Genomic DNA, 20,417 nt, shown 5'->3' with positions numbered 1-20,417 from the left:
AACCCATTTGGCTTCTAGTTCTGCCCTATTTTAACATTTAGCATACAAAACATTTAATATCAATTTCCATAGTCATCGGAAATTGTTGAAAATTGACAGGCTTCTTCATCTCATGACCTTAAACACTGTGTATAAGTGTTAAGTCAATCGGATATTACCCTTAGCGCCTAGAGCGTCCACAAGATTTTTCAAATTGATCAAGGGCCATAACTCTGGCAGTCATTACTGGGAATCGTTGAAAATTAATAAGATTATTTGTCTCATGACCTTAAACATCGTGTATAAATTTAAAGTCAATCGGATATTAATTATAGGCTCTAGAGCGTCCACAATAAGGCTTATGCCAGATTTTTAAATTATTAAGACAGAAACCAAAGGTGATTGAAGTATATCTGCATACAAAAATATTTTAGGTTTATAGTGTGAATGGAAATATAAAATAGTAGACGAAGGCATAAAATGAGGTTCCTCCATTTGAGGGATTCTGACCTATATCTTGGGTCAAAAGTTCCCGTAGTTCGGCCAATCAGGTGACTAGGTTATTGAATAAAAAACTCCCACATTGTGCCATGGTTTACTAGATACAGAACAGGGCAGCCTAACCTGCTGTTGGAGAAAACAATAATAGCTTCATAATAACTGAACAAAAAATGAAAACACCCCATTTGCATGATGCTTGAAATGTCTGTTTCTATTAAAACATAAAAAATAAATGCCGGTTTTCTACGTTGCAGCTGGGCCTGATGATAGGGGGCGCTGGTTGTGTGGTAGCCAAGAGTTATAAAAAGGGGGCCATAATTAGTTCTAAACAAATTTTTGTACGATAAATAAAATATTGTGTGTATTAAGTTGTATATGTTTGTGTCAAATATATCTATCTATCGACCATACTGACATATATATTCCATTTGTGTGAGTGTGATGGACAATGACCAGAATATGCCCTCTTTTTATTGTTTATACAAGGGCTTCGGTGACATTTTCATACAGGACCCCATGCAAGCTTAATCCAGCCCAGCAGTGTAGAGAATATGAAAAGAGAGAAATATAGTACAGCAAGTCTTTATTTCAACTAGGTAACCTGTTACATTCGGTCGTAGACAGTGGCATTTGTACACATACAAATTGAATATTGCAATTCCACGTTACCGATTGATACTCGATGCTACCTCATTCATGAAAAGTAATCTCGTCAAAACAATACTTCCCTCGTATTTATTTTCTATGGCGTCGTGTGCATTGCAAGGGAGAAGACAAATTCCACTGTCACGGGTTCATTTATGTGCACCTAAAAATGTAAACGGGTGGCATCGGTTTTTTGTCCCATCAACTAACCAATGCTACATGTATGACCTGGCTTTAAAAATCCTGAGAATTTTTATCAGAATTTGAATCAAGCACATTCTAGTTGAGGGTCGGAAGTGACTCGGGAGCCACAATGCTAACCTGGAGGTCCCAAGTTGATCCCTGCATTGGCCGAGAAAGTTCATTGGGATTTTCCAGCATGGTCCCCCTTTGTCAGTGGTGCAAGACCAAGCACCTGGAAAGGGTCAACGTATAGTTGTGCGAATGAGATAAAAAACCAAGGTCCCATGTACACATTGACGCACACGTTAAAGATCCATTGACAGTTGGAATTTGATACAAAAGTTTGCCGTAGCGCTGCTGCCCAGGCAAAATTTCCCTCATAGCACACTGTATGGCATATGTCCATCTTCATTAGCACAGTCGGAGCAGAACAGTAGGACATGAAACCCCATTTCATTTCCAAGGTGACTTCCCCTACTCCAAAGAACTCCAGTAGAAGTAATGACATGGGTTAGTGTGGCAACCTTGATTCCTTTCTAAAGAGGATGATGGAATATAGACAGCAATAATGCACCAAATTTCAATCAGTATCGGTATTGTTCCATGTTCTACTGTTATTTCTTGTAATAAAAATATAAAATGTCAGCTATATACAGTTCTAGTACAGTACTGCATACCATTAAAGTACTTTCTGGTGTTGTTATATATAACTTCTCCACTTTCTTGTTCTGTTATACATAATGTTGTTTTCCTTTTCTGCCATAGTTTGCAGACTTTTCTTAGGCACAGAAAAGGGTACATTAAATGGGAAAGGAAAGTTACAATTATAGTAACCTGCATTCCTTGTGTCCCATTTATGTATCCAACACAGATTATGAATCACATTAACCATATGGCATGATATTAAAACCATCTTCAAGACATATAATCCTTATTTCTAATCACATCTTTCCTTCTCATTTTTTCCTGAAACAGACATAAAATCATATTTTAATTATAACATGAAGCATATTTTGAATATTTGTTATTTACAAGTGTCTTGTACCTTTTCTACCTGCATTAAGAGGGTGATCACCAAAACAATCTGCCCTGAGGGCTCCCAAAACAATCAATTGTCTGCCCTGAGAGCTCCCAAAACCATTAATTGTCTTCTTAAAAGATTTCCCAAAACAAGCAATTGTCCTCCGGAAGATCTCCAAAAACAATCAATTATAAAATAAAATATAAAATAACATGAAAGAATATCTACTAAGTTCAATCTACAAATTATGAATTAAATGTTGGTGATTTAAATAGTGTTGTTATAGATGGTGATACAAACCATAAATTAACTAGATGTTGATATGAAGGTGGTGAGAAATGAAAATGATATGGGGTTTAACGTCCTACTCCTACTATTCAAGACAGGCTAATGAAGACAGGCATACTCTATACAGTGTCCTATGAGTGAATATTATCGAACTCCAAAAGTCAAGGGTTCTTATACATGCATGCCAATGTGTATATGGCACCTCATTTTTTTTACCCCATCCAAATGACTATACATTGTCCCTTGCCAGGCCCTCTGTTAAATTGTGATAATAAAGTTTGTAACAGAATATCTACTCACAGTTGTTTAGGTTTACTTGGTCATGATATAGATGGTGATGATAGCGTAAGTAGTCAGATTTACTACGTCGTGATATAGATGGTGGTTATAGAATAAGTACTCACCGGTTTTTTTAGGTTAATAGGTCATGATATAGATTAAGTACTTACCATTTTTTAGGTTAATAGGTTGTGAAATAGATGCCCAGATGGTGGTGATAGAATAAGTACTCACCGTTTTTTTAGATTTACTCCGTCATAGATGGTGGTGATAGAATAAGTACTCACCGTTTTTTTAGATTTACTACGTCATAGATGGTGGTGATAGAATAAGTACTCACTGTTTTTTAGGTTTACTAGGTCGTGATATAGATGGTAGTTATAGAATAAGTACTCACCGTTTTTTAGGTTTACTAGGTCGTGATATAGATGGTGGTGATAGAATATCTGTGACAGGAATCGAACCTGGACTCATAAAACTATCACTGAGATGATCTGCTGGTGTCTCTATTACCTGATCATCACTTTCCTCTTGTGATTCACTCTTTCCTCTGTCAATAAAATACAACATTAATGAAATTCAATTACCAGGTACAGAGAGTGAAATGGGGTTTAGTATCCACTCACCACAAACTAGGTCATTTCGGAACCAACTTATAGTTCAATTTTATTTGCTTACACATAGGGGCCTTTCGTTGTAGGACTAAACCAGAAGCTGGCAAACCTACTTGTCACATACTGGAAGTGTGGATGCGAAACCCTGCCACTTGACCAACCTAGGTCATTTCGGGACTAACATATGGTTCAATTTTATTTCAAAAATTTGCTAGCGCATAGGGATCTTTAGCTGTGGAAGGAAACCGGATGAACAGTAGAAAAGCTATGAAGTATGACAGACAACCCTACTCCTTGTCACATACAAGTGTGAACTTGAACCCCCCCCCCCCCGATTTGACTCAATAATGGACCTTATGATCTAAAGTCCCCCACCCCACAAAACCAGGTACTAAATGACTAAAGGTAATGTCTGGTACCATGCAGGGTAAGGTATGTTGATATTGGCTTGAACAACTCGTACAACAGTCATATATAGAGAGAGAGTCGGAACAACTTTTGTCTCAATTATGACCTAAACAAAATGGCTTATTTTTCTAAATTTAATGCTATGCAATTGCAGATTCTTAGACAGTCTCTGCCTCTGACCAACTATATCTTAGGCGTTTATCATTCCGTTATTTTCAATAACACTCATTATTTTATATCTAATGCTGTCGTATACATGATGCAGATACATAAACGTATTGACTACTAATAAATGAAATGAAATGGGGTTTAACATCCTACTTTTCAGCTTGACAGAGCTAATGAAGGCGGTCATATGTCAAACAGTGTGCCATGACGATAACTACCAAGGGTTCTTTACGTGCACACCAATGTGTACACATACAGGACCTTGGTTTTTCGCTAATCCAACTGACTATACGCTTTCCCTCTGTTTGACACCACTGACAAGGGGGAACCACGTCGGGAAAAAATCCTGAAGAAATTTCTCAGCCAACACCAGGTTCGAACACTGGATCTCCTGGTTACTGAGCCAACGTTTACTCACTGAGTAACTGTGGCTCCCTGACTATTTATAAGTAGAGCATAACTTTTATACAGTTTTTTTCATTTTCAAGATTAGGCTGTATGACTCATTCCTGTAAGTCTATGACAAATCTGTCACACATCTTATTGCAATTAGTTATAGCCAAGGGCTGAATGTGTGAAGCACGGTGACTCAGTGAGCAAGACTGTGTTCGATCCCTGTTTTGACCGAGACATTTCCTCCATTAGTCCAGTCGGAGCAGAATAGTAGGACGTCAAACCCCATGTATGTATGTACTGTCTATGAATGGCTCATAAGATGATCTATAAATAAACACAAACTTTTGATCTTGTTGTTCATGTTTTCCACTCCATTTTGATTCAACTTCTGTTGTTAGACCACTTGTTGTTTCCTGTTCTACTGTAATTTCAAAACTTCCTAAACCTACAATAAATGTACCGGTATACATAATTCTATGGCCATGCTACACACAGTTGTAGTACTTTCTAGTCCTGCTATACATAATCCCAATGCTTTGTAGCTCAGATATATATAATTCATAATAAAGAAAATGTGTAATGGGGTTTCACATCATTTAAATTTTGGAGAAAAAAATTCCTGATAAAGTCACTGGACTTTAGTATTTAAATTTTGTCATCTTAGATTTTGTTTCTCTCTTCAGGCTTGGTCTTATAAGAGCATGGTTTTGCCTTGCCAGTAGTCCAGGAACAGCTAATAATAATCATTCAAATGGTTCGAATAACCGAGCCCATGTGTACACTTAGGTGTGCACGTAAGTAAATGAAACTTTGACAGCTAGAATTAGATGAAGAGTTGTCCGAAACACCACTCCCTGGATCAAATTTCCCTCATAGCAGGAAGTATGCCAGGTTGGTCCAGAATATCAGGAACTTAAGCTCAATTTCATTTCATAATGAAATTTATATTATATGTGTTAGTCCTATTACTACCATATAAGGACAATTTTAGTTGGATGGTTTATTAAAAGACTGTCACTTTTGTAGTCTACAAGGCATACAACAGTCGGAAGAAAGAAGATACTTTACCATCAAGTTGTAATAAATGTTCTGTTTCATTGCCTTCATCATTCTCATCTAAAGATGGAAACTGAATTTCTGAACATGCTTCTTCCTTTATTCTGAAATAAGAAAATTTTGTAAAAATGGTTACATGCTCATATCAATAATTTCACAGTAGCAAACTTTCTTGGTGAGCAAGACTTTGGATAAAAATTTCATTCTCAGTCCAAGTAGTCTCAAACTTTTTACAAAATAGTTGTCAACCCAGTATTCTAATCACTCAATTACTGCGTTCCTATCCCACCCAAATTTCTCATGGAATATTCTGACATTTGAGATTGTGTATGTTTTGTGTGTACGGACAGAATAACCCATGACATGAGCAATGCTATGTGTCAAATAGTTTGGGGAGAAATAAGCTATTTTTACAGTTTAATGTCCAAGTATGTAAATTGACTGATTGGCTTATTACACTACCATCAATTTTAAAGGCAATCTGCCTGGATTGGCAATGAAATGAAATGAAATGGAGTTTAACGTCCTACTGTTCTGCTCCTAACCTGGGCTAATGAAGACGGGCATACGCCATACAGTGTGCTATGAGGGAAATTTTGCCCGGACAGCGGCACTACGGCCTACTCTTATATCGAATTCCAACTGCCAAGGGATCTTTTACGTGCACGCCAATGTGTACACGAGACCTCGGTTTTTCGTCCCATCCGAACGACTAGACAGCTTTCCTTGTCAGCCCCTGGATTGGCAAATATGATTGAAATTGCAACTGTCTGATGACTGGTGTTGCCTGATGCAGTAGAAATGGGACTATATGACCTGTCTGATGTAGAAATATTACGTATCTTATGTAGAAATGGGATCTATCTAATGTAGAAATTGGATGTATCTGGTGTAGAAATTGGATCTATCTGGTATAGAAATGGGATCTAATTGATGTAGAAATCAGAACTATCCTTTGTGATGTAGAAATAGGACCTATCTGATGTAGAAATGGGATTTATTTGATGTAGATATGGGACCTATCTGATGTAGAAATAGCACCTTCATGTATCTGGTGGTGAACTAGAGGACCAGTCTGATGTAGAACTAACTCAAATTACCTTATCACATGGAATGTATCTGGTTGAGATGAGGAAGGTTTTTGTTGTGTTGGTTCTTGTAATTTTTCATATTCCACCATCAGTTGCTGACACTGCTTCTCCATATTTTCACGATAATTTATAATTCTAGTTTGATAAAATTCATGTAGACATTTTATACTTCCTAACCCAATCTCATGATAAACTTGTTCAATTATATCCTGGAAATCAAAGCAAAAACTACTAGTTTAACTTTAAAACAGATCCAAATGAGATGGTTGAACATAGATGGGGGTATACACTTTGTCACAGATGTAGGGCCTAGTAGTTGGAATGGGGTAAAAAAACCCAGAGGTTCTGTGCATACCATTATTAACAACACTATAAGATCCCCTTGAGAGTTGAAAAGTGAAATAACAATAGGCTGTAGCACCGCTGTTAGGGCAAAATCTCCCTCATAGCACACTGCATACAATATGCTCGTTTTCATTTGGCCATTTGGTGCAGTAAAACAGGACATTAAATCCCAATTTGATTTGTCTTATAAAATAACATTTTTGAAAAGTAATCATCATTTTTGAGTTAATATAGCATACATGCACTTACAGGAAATTCAGATCTGGAATTAAATGCTGCTGTATCTGCTGCTGCTCGTAAATGACGAGTTAAATTGAGATAAAATTCGTGAGTTATGTCTGTCAATGTCTCTACAACTGATTCTGTTGAATCTGAAATGAATAAATAAATTAAACTAAACATACATTATGCAAGAGCTAAATCTGCCTATTGTAGGTCTTTCTTTAGGCCGTAAATGTTATATAAACTATTAATTAGACATTAATTAACATATCCAGACCATAATCAACTCTCGATGTCAACGCTAGCCTGCGATATTTGTTGGATTGTGATCCGATTTGCTGCATAACTTTCCTTCTCGATTTAGCGATTAAATGGATAATCAAGACTATGATTTTTGTCGTACTGATTTTAGTAATGATGACCGAGTCTCGGTTCATAGTGGATCAATTTGACTGAAATTTTTAGCAAATTGCCTTTCCATTATGTAGTTTTTAACTATTATAGTGAGAACTGCCAACTCGTTATCTAATCTCCCATAATGTATCTTAAGTTACTGGTACAGGTATATTTTGCTAAAAATATAGCATCATCTTATAATACAAAATTATATCCAAGACAATGGCGAACAACTTCTCACTAAAGTAGTAGTAGTGGGTGGAAGAATCCCTGGAACAGTGCAGGTCGGCGTGGATCTTAGTAATACGGTGGGTGCAGAGACGAAAACAGAATCCTCTGAAAAAGATCAAGAAAAGTAATCCCCCAGCAACACACCAACAAGACTGTTAAGGAATATATAGAGATTTATTCCAGGACGCGTTTCGTCCAGTTGATATAAAGAGATACTCCATCCAAAACACATTCTGGAATAAATTTCTATATATTCCTTAACAGTCTTGTTGGTGTGTTGCTTGGGGAATTACTTTTCTTAATACTAAATTACTTAACTCAGAATTATGGAGTGAGAGAGAGAGAGAGAGAGAGAGAGAGAGAGAGAGAGAGAGAGAAATGGGGTTTAAAGTCCATTCCAACATAAACTAGGTCATTTGGGACTAAAATATGAATCAATTTGTCAAACAATTCAGCCACCCAAAACCCATCTGAATCATAATGATTCCTCAGTAAGAATATATGGTGCCAGATCATCAACCTAAAGGTCCCAGGATCGCTTCAGTGTCGACTGAGAAAGTTCTCAGCATTTTCCAGTCTGGTTTCCACTGAATTATAACATGGGATGACAAAGAGGAGATTCTGTACACAAATCGTGTATATATCAAAGACATAATGATACATTATTTGAATGCACTTACTGTCAAAGCCAGCATGAGCACATATTGTTGCTACGGTCCTCCGTAATAATTTACGATTTCCTACTTCATCAATAACAGGTGGAGGATCTCCAATACCTTTAGCAAATTTACTGAAAATAACAACACAAAAACCAATTGTTGAAAACATATTGCACTTGCAACATGTATTTGTAAATAAATTATAAATTATGATGGACTGATCGGATTGACCCATATGGGGGACACTACTTTTTAAAATGATCTGATGGTGGCTGTGGTTTACATAAATGCTATACTGACAGAATTCCCCCCCCCCCCCCAACCAAACTGACTCATGGAATCCTGCTGGACAAAATTGGTAACATGCAAGATTTATCTGCAAGTTTTGATTAAATAATTGATATGATAAATAGATGTCAGTTTATTTCTGTATGATGACAATATGTGTGTATAGCAAAAATGTTCAAACTCACCTGTCAAAGTTCTGAGGCATGAATGGTATGGGTTTAAGGATTTTATGTTTTGGAGGGTCGACAGTTAGAACTGGTAATGGTGGTGGAGCAGGAAATGTTGTATCACTATCGTTAGCTTTCTATAAAATTCATTATAAAACCATTACAAATAGGACTGGAGACTGCACAGACAATTGATTATTTTAAGGCAATTTTCTAAATGTTGATTTTCAGCAAACTAAATGTATACCAAAGTATCCAAACTGATCAGCAATAACTATTCACTCAGTCGCCATTATCACTGGTAGGAATGCCCCAGGGGCATGTTTATTAGACCTTGATATTAACTTTTTACCTTCTGCAAATTAAATTCTAAAACAATTCTTTAATTCATTAAGAAAAAAAAGAAAGGTGTTTGAAGTATATCTGGATAAAAAGATATTTTCTATGATGTGACGTCACATGTGAACTTAAAGGTCAATCATCTTGTACAGCGTTAAAAGAAGGCTTTCACATTACGGCTGTAAAACAGTTTGCAAAGTATTGTGTTGACTTGAGGATATATATAAACTAAACCTCATTTGACCCTTTCCTTTCAGACATCAAATGCTTTTGTTAATTATAACAACGTTAACTTACACTTTCTTGTGCTAATTGTATCAGATGTTTTAATTTCTTTGAATACTGAATCAACCTGATGGTATGTAAAGTCACAGGGTCGGTGAGAAAACGATCAGCAGGTAATGGACTGTAATGGAAACCAAAACAACAGTTTACAATCTATCTATCTATAACACGTAACTTCAAAATAATCTTTGGAGTACATGTATACATGTAGAATCTGGTCTAATTTTGTTTACAGTCTTGATATAGCGAGCAACTCATACATAACATGTGCATGACCTATAACCGTATTTCTAATTAATTAAACTAAACAACTTTTGGTGTTCTTATTATAGATGTTTTGCCAATTGTATTTTCAAGATTTCGGATTTCAATGGACATCAGGATTTAGCTTTTGTATTCTATTGCGGTCTTTAATTTCCTTTTGTGTAACCAAGTGGGCTTAAGGTTGTGGAGTGGATAAGTTTTGACATAGATCTATGATGTGTAAAAACAACTGCAACTGATTGATCGAAACTGAATTTTAGGAATTCAATAAAACAAAAAAGGTTTTACTCATTGGTTGGAGGTTTATGCCGACTTGAACATTGATGTAATCTTGGTCCCTCAATTTCTAGGGGTCTTAATTTAGTCATCTGCTCCCGTTCTATAGCTGCAATTCCCGATTCGGTGTCAGGAACAACCGCAATTTCCCCCCATAACGAATTCATGATCGTAAACCGTAAAGCCAATTAAACCGGAAGTTACTGGGGGCTGACATGTTGAAGTAACGAAGAAAATAAATAACCTCCAATTCATACTAAAATTAATTATTTGAGATCTTTGAAAATATTTGCTTGCACATTGATTTCCTCACTCACATTGTAAATAGAAAGAGCTGACTAACAGATTTAAAATCACGTATAAATTATTTATATAATTTGTGCGGAATGTTAGTTGTCTAGGCGACGTTGTTTAATGGCCGACTTCTGATTTTGTTAAAGTTTCCTTTTATTTATTGTTTTGGCATCTGCTGTTTAGTAAGTAATTATATAACATTTTTTTTTTCATGACAATAGCAGAACACAAATCAATCGAATTAAAAACTGGAGACATTTTTTGATCTCTTGGCAGCAGGTGATAGTTCTTTTCTTGGGCATCTGTATCTGAATCCTGGACCTGATTAAATTATTATAAATACGCCAATACGGTATTTGATTATTTATAATATTGATAGATCTATTAATAATAATTAAGATATATTATTTAAAAAAAAGGTCAGGTAAAGATAAAGCCAGATTATTTATTGATTCATCATAAGACAGATACCAATATATGCATTGCACATAACTTAACTTTGAACATTTAGGCCTATTATACACAGCATAGCAATGAATAATATAAATAGATTAAAAATTTAAATTTAAGATGCATTCATTATCATTAACTAGGCTATCTATTTGTAATATTTGAATAATGAGCAGACAGTTCTTACTATAGCTAATGAAAAAGGAATATTGAAAATTTCAGTCAAATTACTTCAATCGGAGCGAAGTTATGACTTTTTGAAGAATGAATAGTATAGCGTCAATCTCCATTTTTCAATGCTACCGTTGTTACGAATACGATGATAAACAAAAGTTTGATTACTGCATCCATTTTTTAACTACACTATTAAATGGCGATCATGTTTCAATCCATTCAAAATCACAACCATCCAATGGTTTGATTATGGGCTTGTCATGAATAAATGTCTACATTAGAGGCCAAAAGAAAGATCTTCAATAGACAAATTTAGCTCTTGCATAATGCCTCATTAATACCATAAAAACAAAAAATATTATGTATGGAAAGGGGCTTGAATTTATAATCTTGGACATTCTTGATAGTCCATTACTTGATATCCAAAATGGGTTATAAAGATATAAACTTATTAAGGTCAAAATAAAATTCCGGTTTGATCAAAGGTCATTTATTTATAAGCCCTATGTGGATTAATTACCTTTATATTTTGAAAGATTAGGCAGAAGCCGGCTTGATAGAATTTACTTGGGATGTGACAGCAAATGTAGACTACTGTAGTCATTTATTTTCTTGCATGTCCATCTATACAGCTACCTGCACATTTATTTGTTAGAAACAGCATGTGCTTTGCATTTAGAAAGACAAATTGTCACACGACATTCAGGAGTCAATTTGGAACATAACTCTTAATGGTTTGTCTACTTGTGATGATTCGGATTATGAATTGTGAATCACACCCAATCAATAGACACATTCTAATAGATGAATCAATAAATTTATAAAGACTAAGTTTAAGCTTATATAGCCTACAAATTATAAAGCTTAATAAAGTACAATACAATACATGAATATCTGGCGATTATTTGTTAACAAGTGAAAAACTTAAAGGTTAGTCAAATATTGGGGGATTCCTTCCTGAACAAATAACTAAACTTTAAAGCTTATTTAATTTATTTTGTTGCAAAGATAATTCAAAATTAAATTGTTGATTATGTTTTTTAATTTCATTTTTTAGAAAATGGCAGCAACCCTGCCACCCATAAATGGGCCAAGTAACCAAAGAGTGACTGCACAATATGGAGTGTCAAAGCCCTCTCCTAATACAAGGTCAATCAAACTGGCCCCGATTAAAAAACTTCAAGGAAAAACCGAAAGAGATTTAATGTTAAAAAGACAAGCTTTACGAGAACAGCAACCAGTGTTATCGAAACAGGCAACGTCAGAGTAAGTTTGATTATTCTACAAAATCATGTGGTCACAGTTATTTCTATCATTCATCTGAATTGTGTTAAAACAATTTGTGCAGGATGGAAGGCCTAGCAAGCAAAACATATAATCACTCATATAAGTCGAAAAACCAAGGTCCCATGTATACATTGGCTTGCTCGTAACAGATCCCTTGGCAGTTAGAAGTCAAAATAAAAGTAGGCCATAGTGCCGCTATTTGGGCAAAATTTCCCTCAAAGCACACTGCATGGCCTATGTCTGTCTTCATTAGCCCAGTAAGAGCAGAAAAATAGGGCGTTAAACCCCATTCCATTTTATTTCATATCCATCTTGGAATTGAAGTCTTCCATTCAATGTGCAATTGTCCAAGAAACAGACCATTGTTGACCATTCTTGATTGCGCGGAGCCTTACGCTATATTCAAAGAGTGTCGCTTCCAAGGACAAACAGAACAACAAGATGAGTTGCATTTTTTGCCCAGTTCCTGGCTTATTCTGAACAGGCCTAAACAATTGTGGGTTTTGCAAGAAACTCCACTTGAATCAATGTTACTAACTTTAACTTTATTTGTTTTCATCTATAGTTATTGTCTATATATACCTTAATTTCTGCATAAATTAAAATTTACTTCCTTAGAATATTTTGATCCTGTGAACGGTTTTAGTTAACAGAAAAATGTTAATTGTCTTGAATGGCTTTTTTGGGAGTAATATTAGTTATTTTGTTATTTTATTTTCAGATATCGAAATACCTACATTCACAACTTATGTTTGGACATGTTATCTGCTGGATACCATTTGTCATTTAAAGAGTTATTTGCCCTTATCAACAAACAAGAAGAAGATCGTCAAAAAGCTGGACCGGAATCTTTGATGTGGACACAGATTATGATTGTGGAAGAAGAGGAAAAACTGAACATGTTACGAAAATATCTGACAGTAGCTGAAGTAGCAGAAAGAAAAGGTAATAAATATATCATAGAATAAAAAGAAAAAGCCCTCATTTGGGTAGATCATTGCATTGTAACATTAACAATGCTTGTAGTGGTCTTTAGCAATGGGAGGAAACTTGAGAAAACCCATGAGGTTGGGCAGGCAACCGTACTCCTTGTCATGTACAAGCAGGGAATTGAAACCATGCCACTAGTCTCAATCACAGACCTTATGATGCAACGCGTTACCCATTCAGCCACCTTACCCATTCAGCCACCTTACCCCTGTTCTAAATAGTTCTTTTATTTATGAATTACTGTTTATTTCCAGGAGAATTGGTCGAGGTATATAATGCCAGATATCAGTTGGCTACATATTTTAAATCTACTGGTGATAAATGGTTATCGGATCATTTCTTTAATACATGTTTAAAAACAAGTGCTTCAATAAGATCAGATGGAGGTCGACTACAAGCGGAAGGCCAGTGTAATGTCGGTTTGGCTTTAGAACTTAGTGGTAAGTTTAAGGATTATGTCTGTGAAGTGTTGGTTTGGCTTTAGAAGTTTGTATTATGAAACATTGTGTTAATGTCATTATTTTAGTTCTAGACCCTATTTGCAAAACTTGGTTAAATTATACCGGCTAGTGCAATGTCATTGTTTTAGTTCTAGACCCTATTGGTAAGACTTGGTTAAATTATAAGGCTAGTAAGCTAGTGGAATGTCATTATTTAGTTCTAGGCCCTATTGGCAAGACTTGGTTAAATTATAAGGCTAGGGATAAGCTAGTGCAATGTCATTATTTTAGTTCTAGACCCTATTGGCAAGACTTGGTTAAATTATAAGACTAGTAAGCTAGTGTAATGTCATTATTTTAGCTCCCAACCATAGTTGTAAGACTTGGTTAAATTTCAAGCCTAGGGCAATGTTATTACTTTAGCTCTAGAACCTATATTGACAAGACTTTAATTGTTCAAGTTTTGTTAAATTATTGCAAAGCTGAATGTAGACAAAATGTTTTATTGACATCAACAAAATTGTTTTGAAAAGTTTAAAAATAAAGAAACAATGATTAAATGATTAAAATTTTCTAATTATATTTAAATTATTCAAAACCCAAAAGAGTTATTTACCTTTACCCCAGAATTTTGGAAGTTAAGCTCAAGTTATTCAAATTACCTTTTGATATCGCTTCAGTAGTTTAAAAACGTCAATTTCATTTTTCAACTCAGGGGGGTTATTTTCAGGTAAATCTCTACTGACTAGCACCCTGATCCAAAGGGATATTTTCTTAAAACTTTGTATTTAATTGCACTTATACAGAAGGTTTCACTATTATTTAAACTTTGTATTTTGTAGATTTTTAATCATCTGCCCTCATAATTGTAAATATATATCAATTTCTTTACAGGAGATTATTTTGAAGCAGCAGAGCATTTTGAGTTTTATTACCTGTTAGCATGTGATCATGATGACTGGATAAAAGAAGATATCACATTTTACACAGATGCTTGTGTCAATTTATGTCGTATCTATTCTGTCATCGGAAGTCAGTTGGAAGATACAGATCCTGAAAAATCACTGGACTTTTTATTGAAGGCTTTTAACAAAGCAAAAGAAAGTGAGTTAGGACTTTTATGATCTGCTTGTAAATGAACCCTTGACAGATAGAATTCGATCATTTTGCTTTGCAGCACCTTTTCTCTGGAATTCTCTTCCCTGAGGCATCAAAGAATCAAAAATTCCAGACATCTTCCAAGTCACGTTTGAATACACATTTATTTGACGAAAATAAACACTATAAGAATCTAGATAAACTTTAAAGCACAACAGGAACTTTATCGAATAGTTGTTTGCGTTATACAAATTCTGTGATGATTGACAATCTGATTAAAACACAGATCCTATTTCGTTTCGTTTTTTTATAGTTCAAAATTTCGTTTTACTTGTCTTTACTACACTAGGATCTGGAAGAGTTGTTATATAAACTGCGTTCTGGTTGATGTGAGGGATTAGCCAATGAAACAGTCTGTTGCAGCTGTTGCAGAACTGTGGGTATTCCACTAGAAACATCAACGCTGATTGGTTAATCAAATGTCTGACGTCATAGGTCAAAAGCTGCTCGTATGACCCCTGACTACAACTGGTCAGATCTTCATGCAGTAGAGGCCATCGAAAGTATAAAAAAACGAAACGAATTATAGATCTGTATTTTAAACCGAGGTCCCGCGTAAACATTGGCGTGCACGTAAAAGATCCCTTGACAGTTGGAATTCGATATAAGAGTAGGCTGTAGTGCCGCTGTCCGAGCAAAATTTCCCTCATAGTACACTGTATGGCGTATGCCCATCTTCATTAGCCCAGTTTGGAGCAGAACAGTATATATGACGTTAAACCCCATTTCATTTCATTTCTAACAACACCAGGAGCAAACCCTGACCTCTAGGTTAGCGAGCCAGCGTCTTACTCACTTAGCCACCATGGCTCCCCAATGCAGCAAGAATAATTTTGTCTACTCTTTGTCAAATGTCAAGAGTCAAGAGTCAAGGGTTTTTTGATGTGCCTGCCAATGTGTACACAGGTGAACCTTGGTTTCTAGCCCCATTGGAACGACAAGGCGCACTTTCTATGTCAGCCCTGCATACATTACACAAGGCAAGAGATGAACACAGACGATTATGGATCTAATCCGGACGTTGTCATTGAAGTGTGTTTTCTCCACAAGTCGGCGGTACTATGTCTGTCAAATCCATCTAAAAACACAATAAATAGGCCAGGGTTACAATGAAAAAGTATGATCTGAATTTTGCAGAAGTCCAGATGTAGTGAATTTTAACAAGTCAACTTTATATTTTGTTTTGTATATGAAGTATGATTATATTATATTGTTCAACAGGTAACGATAGATTATTAGAAGGTGAAGCAGCATATAAACTTGGTTTAGCTTACGAGAAAAATGGTGATGGCGAAACAGCATTATTGGTAATTATTCTAGAATTTATATTCAGAAGCCAATAATAGACAATTCTTAAACCATCTATAGGCTATTTCTTAAACCATCTATAATATTTAATATGAAAAATAATTTAGTGATTGCACTGTCACATGTAGATGCAAAGGGTTCAGAAGAATTTATTCGTGGACTGGTGATCGTGAAAATTAAATGACATGGTTTTGATTTTAATGGCCATAAGAACTGACAAAATTGATTTAAGATTTGTAAGAATTTTCTTTCCACAAAAATAATTTGATCTTCTTCATACAAATAAAAAAGGGGTGTGCTTTAAGTCATAAGATCTGTCAAGTGGTTTGTGTAGGTTTGCCTGTCCATAATTGTGGGTTTCATCCCACTGTTAATTAAAGACCCCGATGCACAAGTAAATTAATGACATAGTTTGTGTCCATCTCTCTCTCTCTCACAAATGAAAATAGGCTTCAAAAAACAAAAATAAATGAAAACCAACTTTTTTTTATATGGCATTAATGGAGTTATATTTATTTAAAATAATTACACGAAACACTATTAAATGTGATTTCAGCATTTAACACATTTTCTGGAAGCATGTAAATGTGCAGAAGATGATGATGGTGTTGGGAGAGCTTGTGATGCTATCGCTAAAGCCTATGCTAGGTTTGTTTTAATTTCTATTCCATTCCGCAGCTGATAAGAATTTTAAAAAAGCTCTTTTTTTTTCAAATAACAATTAGATGTAAAGTTTTCTATGTGGCTCTTTGATTTTGTGATGTTAAGTTATTCAAAGCCTAGAGAATTTTCTTTTCAGCCCTATTTTATTGTCTCTGCAAAAGTACATAATATAAAGAGAAACATAGAGATAGTGGGTTCCAGTGCATCATATTTTTAGCATAATGGTAATCTGTGAAAATTTGAGGATTGCTGATTCCTTTATATCCTACATATCTCACTATTGAAAGTCCCAAGTTTTGTATATTTATTTTTGTAGAAAAGGAGAAGTAAATGAAAGTATTAGTTATTTAAAACAGTTTGTTGAAATGGCTGAGAGAAGTGGTAAAGAAGCTGAATATAGTAAAGCTTGTCATAATCTGGGTAATCTCTATAATAAACTGGTTAGTATATTTTATTATTGTGTAGGGGTTCGGGTTATCTTATAATTTTTGTCTTGTCAATCACTTGTTTTCTGGTCAGTGGTGCAAGACCTGGCCAGGACACTATCTAGTCATTTTGATGGGGAAAAAAAACAGAGGTCCTGTGTACTCCTTGGTATGCACTTGAAAAAAACCTTGATAGTTGAAATTTGATGAAGAGTAGGCATAAATGCTGCTGGCCTGTCAAAATTCTTCTCAAAGCACACTGCATGGCGTATTGCTGTCTTCAATAAACCAGGGAATGCAGAACAGCAAGACATTAAAGGGGTATTATTCAAGAGCTAAATCTGCCTGTTTCAGGTCTTTATGCCTAAAATGTTATATAAATTATTAATTAGACATTTATTAACTTACCATCGGATACTCAAGATTTTCAACAAATTGAAATCTGATGGACAGTTAATAATTTAATTTAACGATGGATAATCAAGACTTTGTTTATTACTGTAACAACAGTGGCAATGACAATTGAGGCTACACTGCTCTTCTGACGGCGATAACTCGGCTCAGAGTAAAGTTATTTGACTAAAATTTTGAACATATTCCCTTTTATTATCTAATTTTTAGATTTTATAGCAAGATATTGTCATCTCTGTGTCTAAATCTGACATAATTCCACTTTAAACCCCCATTTCATTTGTTACTTTTCCAATCCCTCCCACAGCTATACATACACTTTATGTCAGTTTCAGGACTACCTGTTTATTTTGACAGTCAGGGCAGAAATTATGGACATTAAACCTCATTTATTTTATTTTTCCAGGGTCAGTATGAAGAAGCCTCTGAGTATTTCAGTAAAGCGTATAACATCTCGAGATCTCTGGGTCAAACTTCGGCTATACATGTGAACAGAGTACAATATGGTATTGCTTTAGCTCATCGTATGATGTCCGGGTTTGGAAAACATCTAGTCCAGACTAACCAGCCCAGTATTGAAAGATTAACCGAGTGGAAGAGCGCTAGAACAGATGAATTTGATAAACCAATGCCAGATCCAGGTACACAACACTTATCTTAATTTACATGTATTTCATAAAATTACAAATACATGTCTTTATCATAAGGATTTTATATTAGACCTATTTTACCAACAGAAAACTTGACTATGAAACTCTATGGGACAAAAAAAAATATGGTCCTGTTTGTATGTTGGCGTTCATGTAAATGAACCCTTGACAGCTGGAGTTTAAAAGAAGAGTAGTGTTGTTACCCTCATAGTAGGTTGTACATGTATATGGGGTATGCCCATCCTCAGTAGCCCAGTCGGTGCAAAGCAGTAGGACATTAAACCCCATTTGATATTTTCATTTTGATTTGAAAATTGTTATGGTATTGTGTGCAAGTCATGGGTTTAAATCTGCGTTTTTATGTGACAAGGAGTCGGGTCTTGTGACTAATCTTATGAGTTTTTTTTGCATGTATTCTGGGTCATTTCGGGACTAACATATGGTTCAATTTTATTTCTATATTTCGCTTGAGCGTTGGAGTCTTCAGCAGTGGGAGGAAACCAAAGGACCCAACAAAAACCTTGTCACGTACAAGCGGGGGATCAAAATCATGTCACTTGACTTAATGACAAACCTCATGAACCATTGTGCCAGTGAAACCGCATGTATTCTGGTTCTGGTTCCCTCCCTTTTCTAAAGACTGCTTAAGTTTTTAAAATAAAAATATATATGTTAGTCCCGAATGACCTGTTTAGTGTTATGTGGATGTTAAAGTTCTTTTTTCTCTTATTTACTGATTTTAGAGAGGGGGGGGGGAGGTTTTAAGAATTTAGCAACCCGCATGGTGTTTCAATGCGATTTATAAAACACCATTTCTTTTATTTTTAAACTTTCAGAAGCAGAGGAATTAATTGAGATTCCTGGTTTACAACTTCAAGAACCCGAACGAACGCCTATACTGGAGGAAGAGGAAGAAGACGAGGATCAAGGGGAGACAAACCTGGATGCAACAAATACAGAAAGGGGGGTAACTGATATCACCTTGACAACAGAGGGAACAGATATGAGCACAACTGATTAAAAGAGAATTAAAACTTGAAAACTTAAAGAATGTTTGCGACTTTATATTCATAAATGTTCAAGAATAAAGAAAGTTTTTTTGAGTGGAATTTGTAATAACTAACCCCATTCATGCATTTTGTGATTCTTTCAGGAATGTTCATAATGAGTATCCCCATTATATATGAACATTATGAACTGTTATTGAGGCTGTTGTTTGAATTTATCAGGTTTATGGCTGTGATATTAATGTAAAATAAAAGGGGTGGGTATTTTTGGTTCGTTGAAAACCTCTTTAAATCATCTTCCTGGCTTGCATTGGTTTCCCTATAACAAGTTTTCATAATGAATATACATGACATAGAGACAGAGCTCTCACTTCAAAATGTTCTCAGAGTCAATTTTACCTGTATTATTTTTGTCCCAGATTGTCAAGACAGATCAAAGGCTAATTTTTTTTGTAATATCTAATTTAATAGCATGTCATGTCTTTCTCCAAAATAAGAGGCCTCTCTGTACAGGACTTACCAAAAGACATATATTCACATTTCCAAGGGACTCTGTCAAACAATAATCAAAGCAGGATGAAATACACAAGACCTTTGGTAAATTGATGGCAGTTCTCTCATAAATTTTTACAAAACATATTTTAGGTTTCTGATTAACTGCTCGACTTGTTTACTTCCTGGATTAATCTCCCTATTCAGGTATTATTAGAGTTAATATTGATACTGCTGTGGGAAAAATTTCCCAAGAACTGCTGTAAAATGTGTCATTAACTAATTGATTGCTTTTATTGTGCTGTGAATATTATAAACTGATTTTATTTTAAGATTAAATTATTCCAATTTTGTACATAAAGAAAAGACATTTCAAATGTTGATAGTATTACCCTGTGTTCTTTATCTATATAAATGGAATCTGAGATTTCTATCCACAATCAGACAGATGCTGGTCCACATATTGTAATTACACTTGAATATCATGATACAGAATTGTAATCTAATATTAATTAGATTGTAATTCCACTTGGATATCACCGTATGGTATTAGAATCTAATTTGGTT

The 20,417-nt window shown here is 35.1% G+C and overlaps 2 protein-coding genes across 2 annotated transcripts; one reads left to right on the top strand and one right to left on the bottom strand.

Moving 5' to 3' along the window:
- Nucleotides 1-1,046: 1,046 nt before the first annotated feature.
- Nucleotides 1,047-10,312, bottom strand: LOC126829286 (STAGA complex 65 subunit gamma). Its single transcript, XM_050559074.2, has 10 exons — nt 10,114-10,312; nt 9,574-9,682; nt 8,956-9,074; nt 8,504-8,613; nt 7,224-7,345; nt 6,639-6,838; nt 5,551-5,642; nt 4,825-4,927; nt 3,294-3,446; nt 1,047-2,274 (listed from the first exon to the last, which is right to left on the bottom strand). The coding sequence occupies exons 1-10, from the start codon at nt 10,266-10,268 to the stop codon at nt 2,265-2,267; spliced, it is 1,173 nt and encodes a 390-aa protein (XP_050415031.1). The 5' UTR covers nt 10,269-10,312; the 3' UTR covers nt 1,047-2,264.
- Nucleotides 10,313-10,485: 173 nt separating this feature from the next.
- Nucleotides 10,486-19,455, top strand: LOC126829277 (tetratricopeptide repeat protein 29). Its single transcript, XM_050559056.2, has 10 exons — nt 10,486-10,577; nt 12,077-12,285; nt 13,028-13,251; nt 13,551-13,736; nt 14,631-14,840; nt 16,116-16,201; nt 16,759-16,850; nt 17,182-17,305; nt 18,108-18,342; nt 19,188-19,455. The coding sequence occupies exons 2-10, from the start codon at nt 12,080-12,082 to the stop codon at nt 19,370-19,372; spliced, it is 1,548 nt and encodes a 515-aa protein (XP_050415013.2). The 5' UTR covers nt 10,486-10,577; nt 12,077-12,079; the 3' UTR covers nt 19,373-19,455.
- The last annotated feature ends 962 nt before the right edge of the window (nt 19,456-20,417 follow it).

The sequence above is a fragment of the Patella vulgata genome, chromosome 8 (genome assembly GCF_932274485.2).
Source record: "Patella vulgata chromosome 8, xgPatVulg1.2, whole genome shotgun sequence".
NCBI lineage: Eukaryota > Metazoa > Mollusca > Gastropoda > Patellidae > Patella > Patella vulgata.
This window is presented reverse-complemented; position numbering and strand designations above follow the sequence as displayed.

Coding starts and splice junctions, on each gene's coding strand:
- LOC126829277 (XM_050559056.2), top strand. CDS start 12,080: ATGGCAGCAACCCTGCCACCCATAAATGGGCCAAGTAACCAAAGAGTG. Junction 12,286..13,027: donor TCGAAACAGGCAACGTCAGA/GTAAGTTTGATT, acceptor TTTTATTTTCAG/ATATCGAAATACCTACATTC. Junction 16,851..17,181: donor ATCGCTAAAGCCTATGCTAG/GTTTGTTTTAAT, acceptor TTATTTTTGTAG/AAAAGGAGAAGTAAATGAAA.
- LOC126829286 (XM_050559074.2), bottom strand. CDS start 10,268: ATGAATTCGTTATGGGGGGAAATTGCGGTTGTTCCTGACACCGAATCG. Junction 6,839..7,223: donor ATTCCAGATCTGAATTTCCT/GTAAGTGCATGT, acceptor TTTGATTTCCAG/GATATAATTGAACAAGTTTA. Junction 3,447..4,824: donor CATGAACAACAAGATCAAAA/GTTTGTGTTTAT, acceptor TTTTATTGACAG/AGGAAAGAGTGAATCACAAG.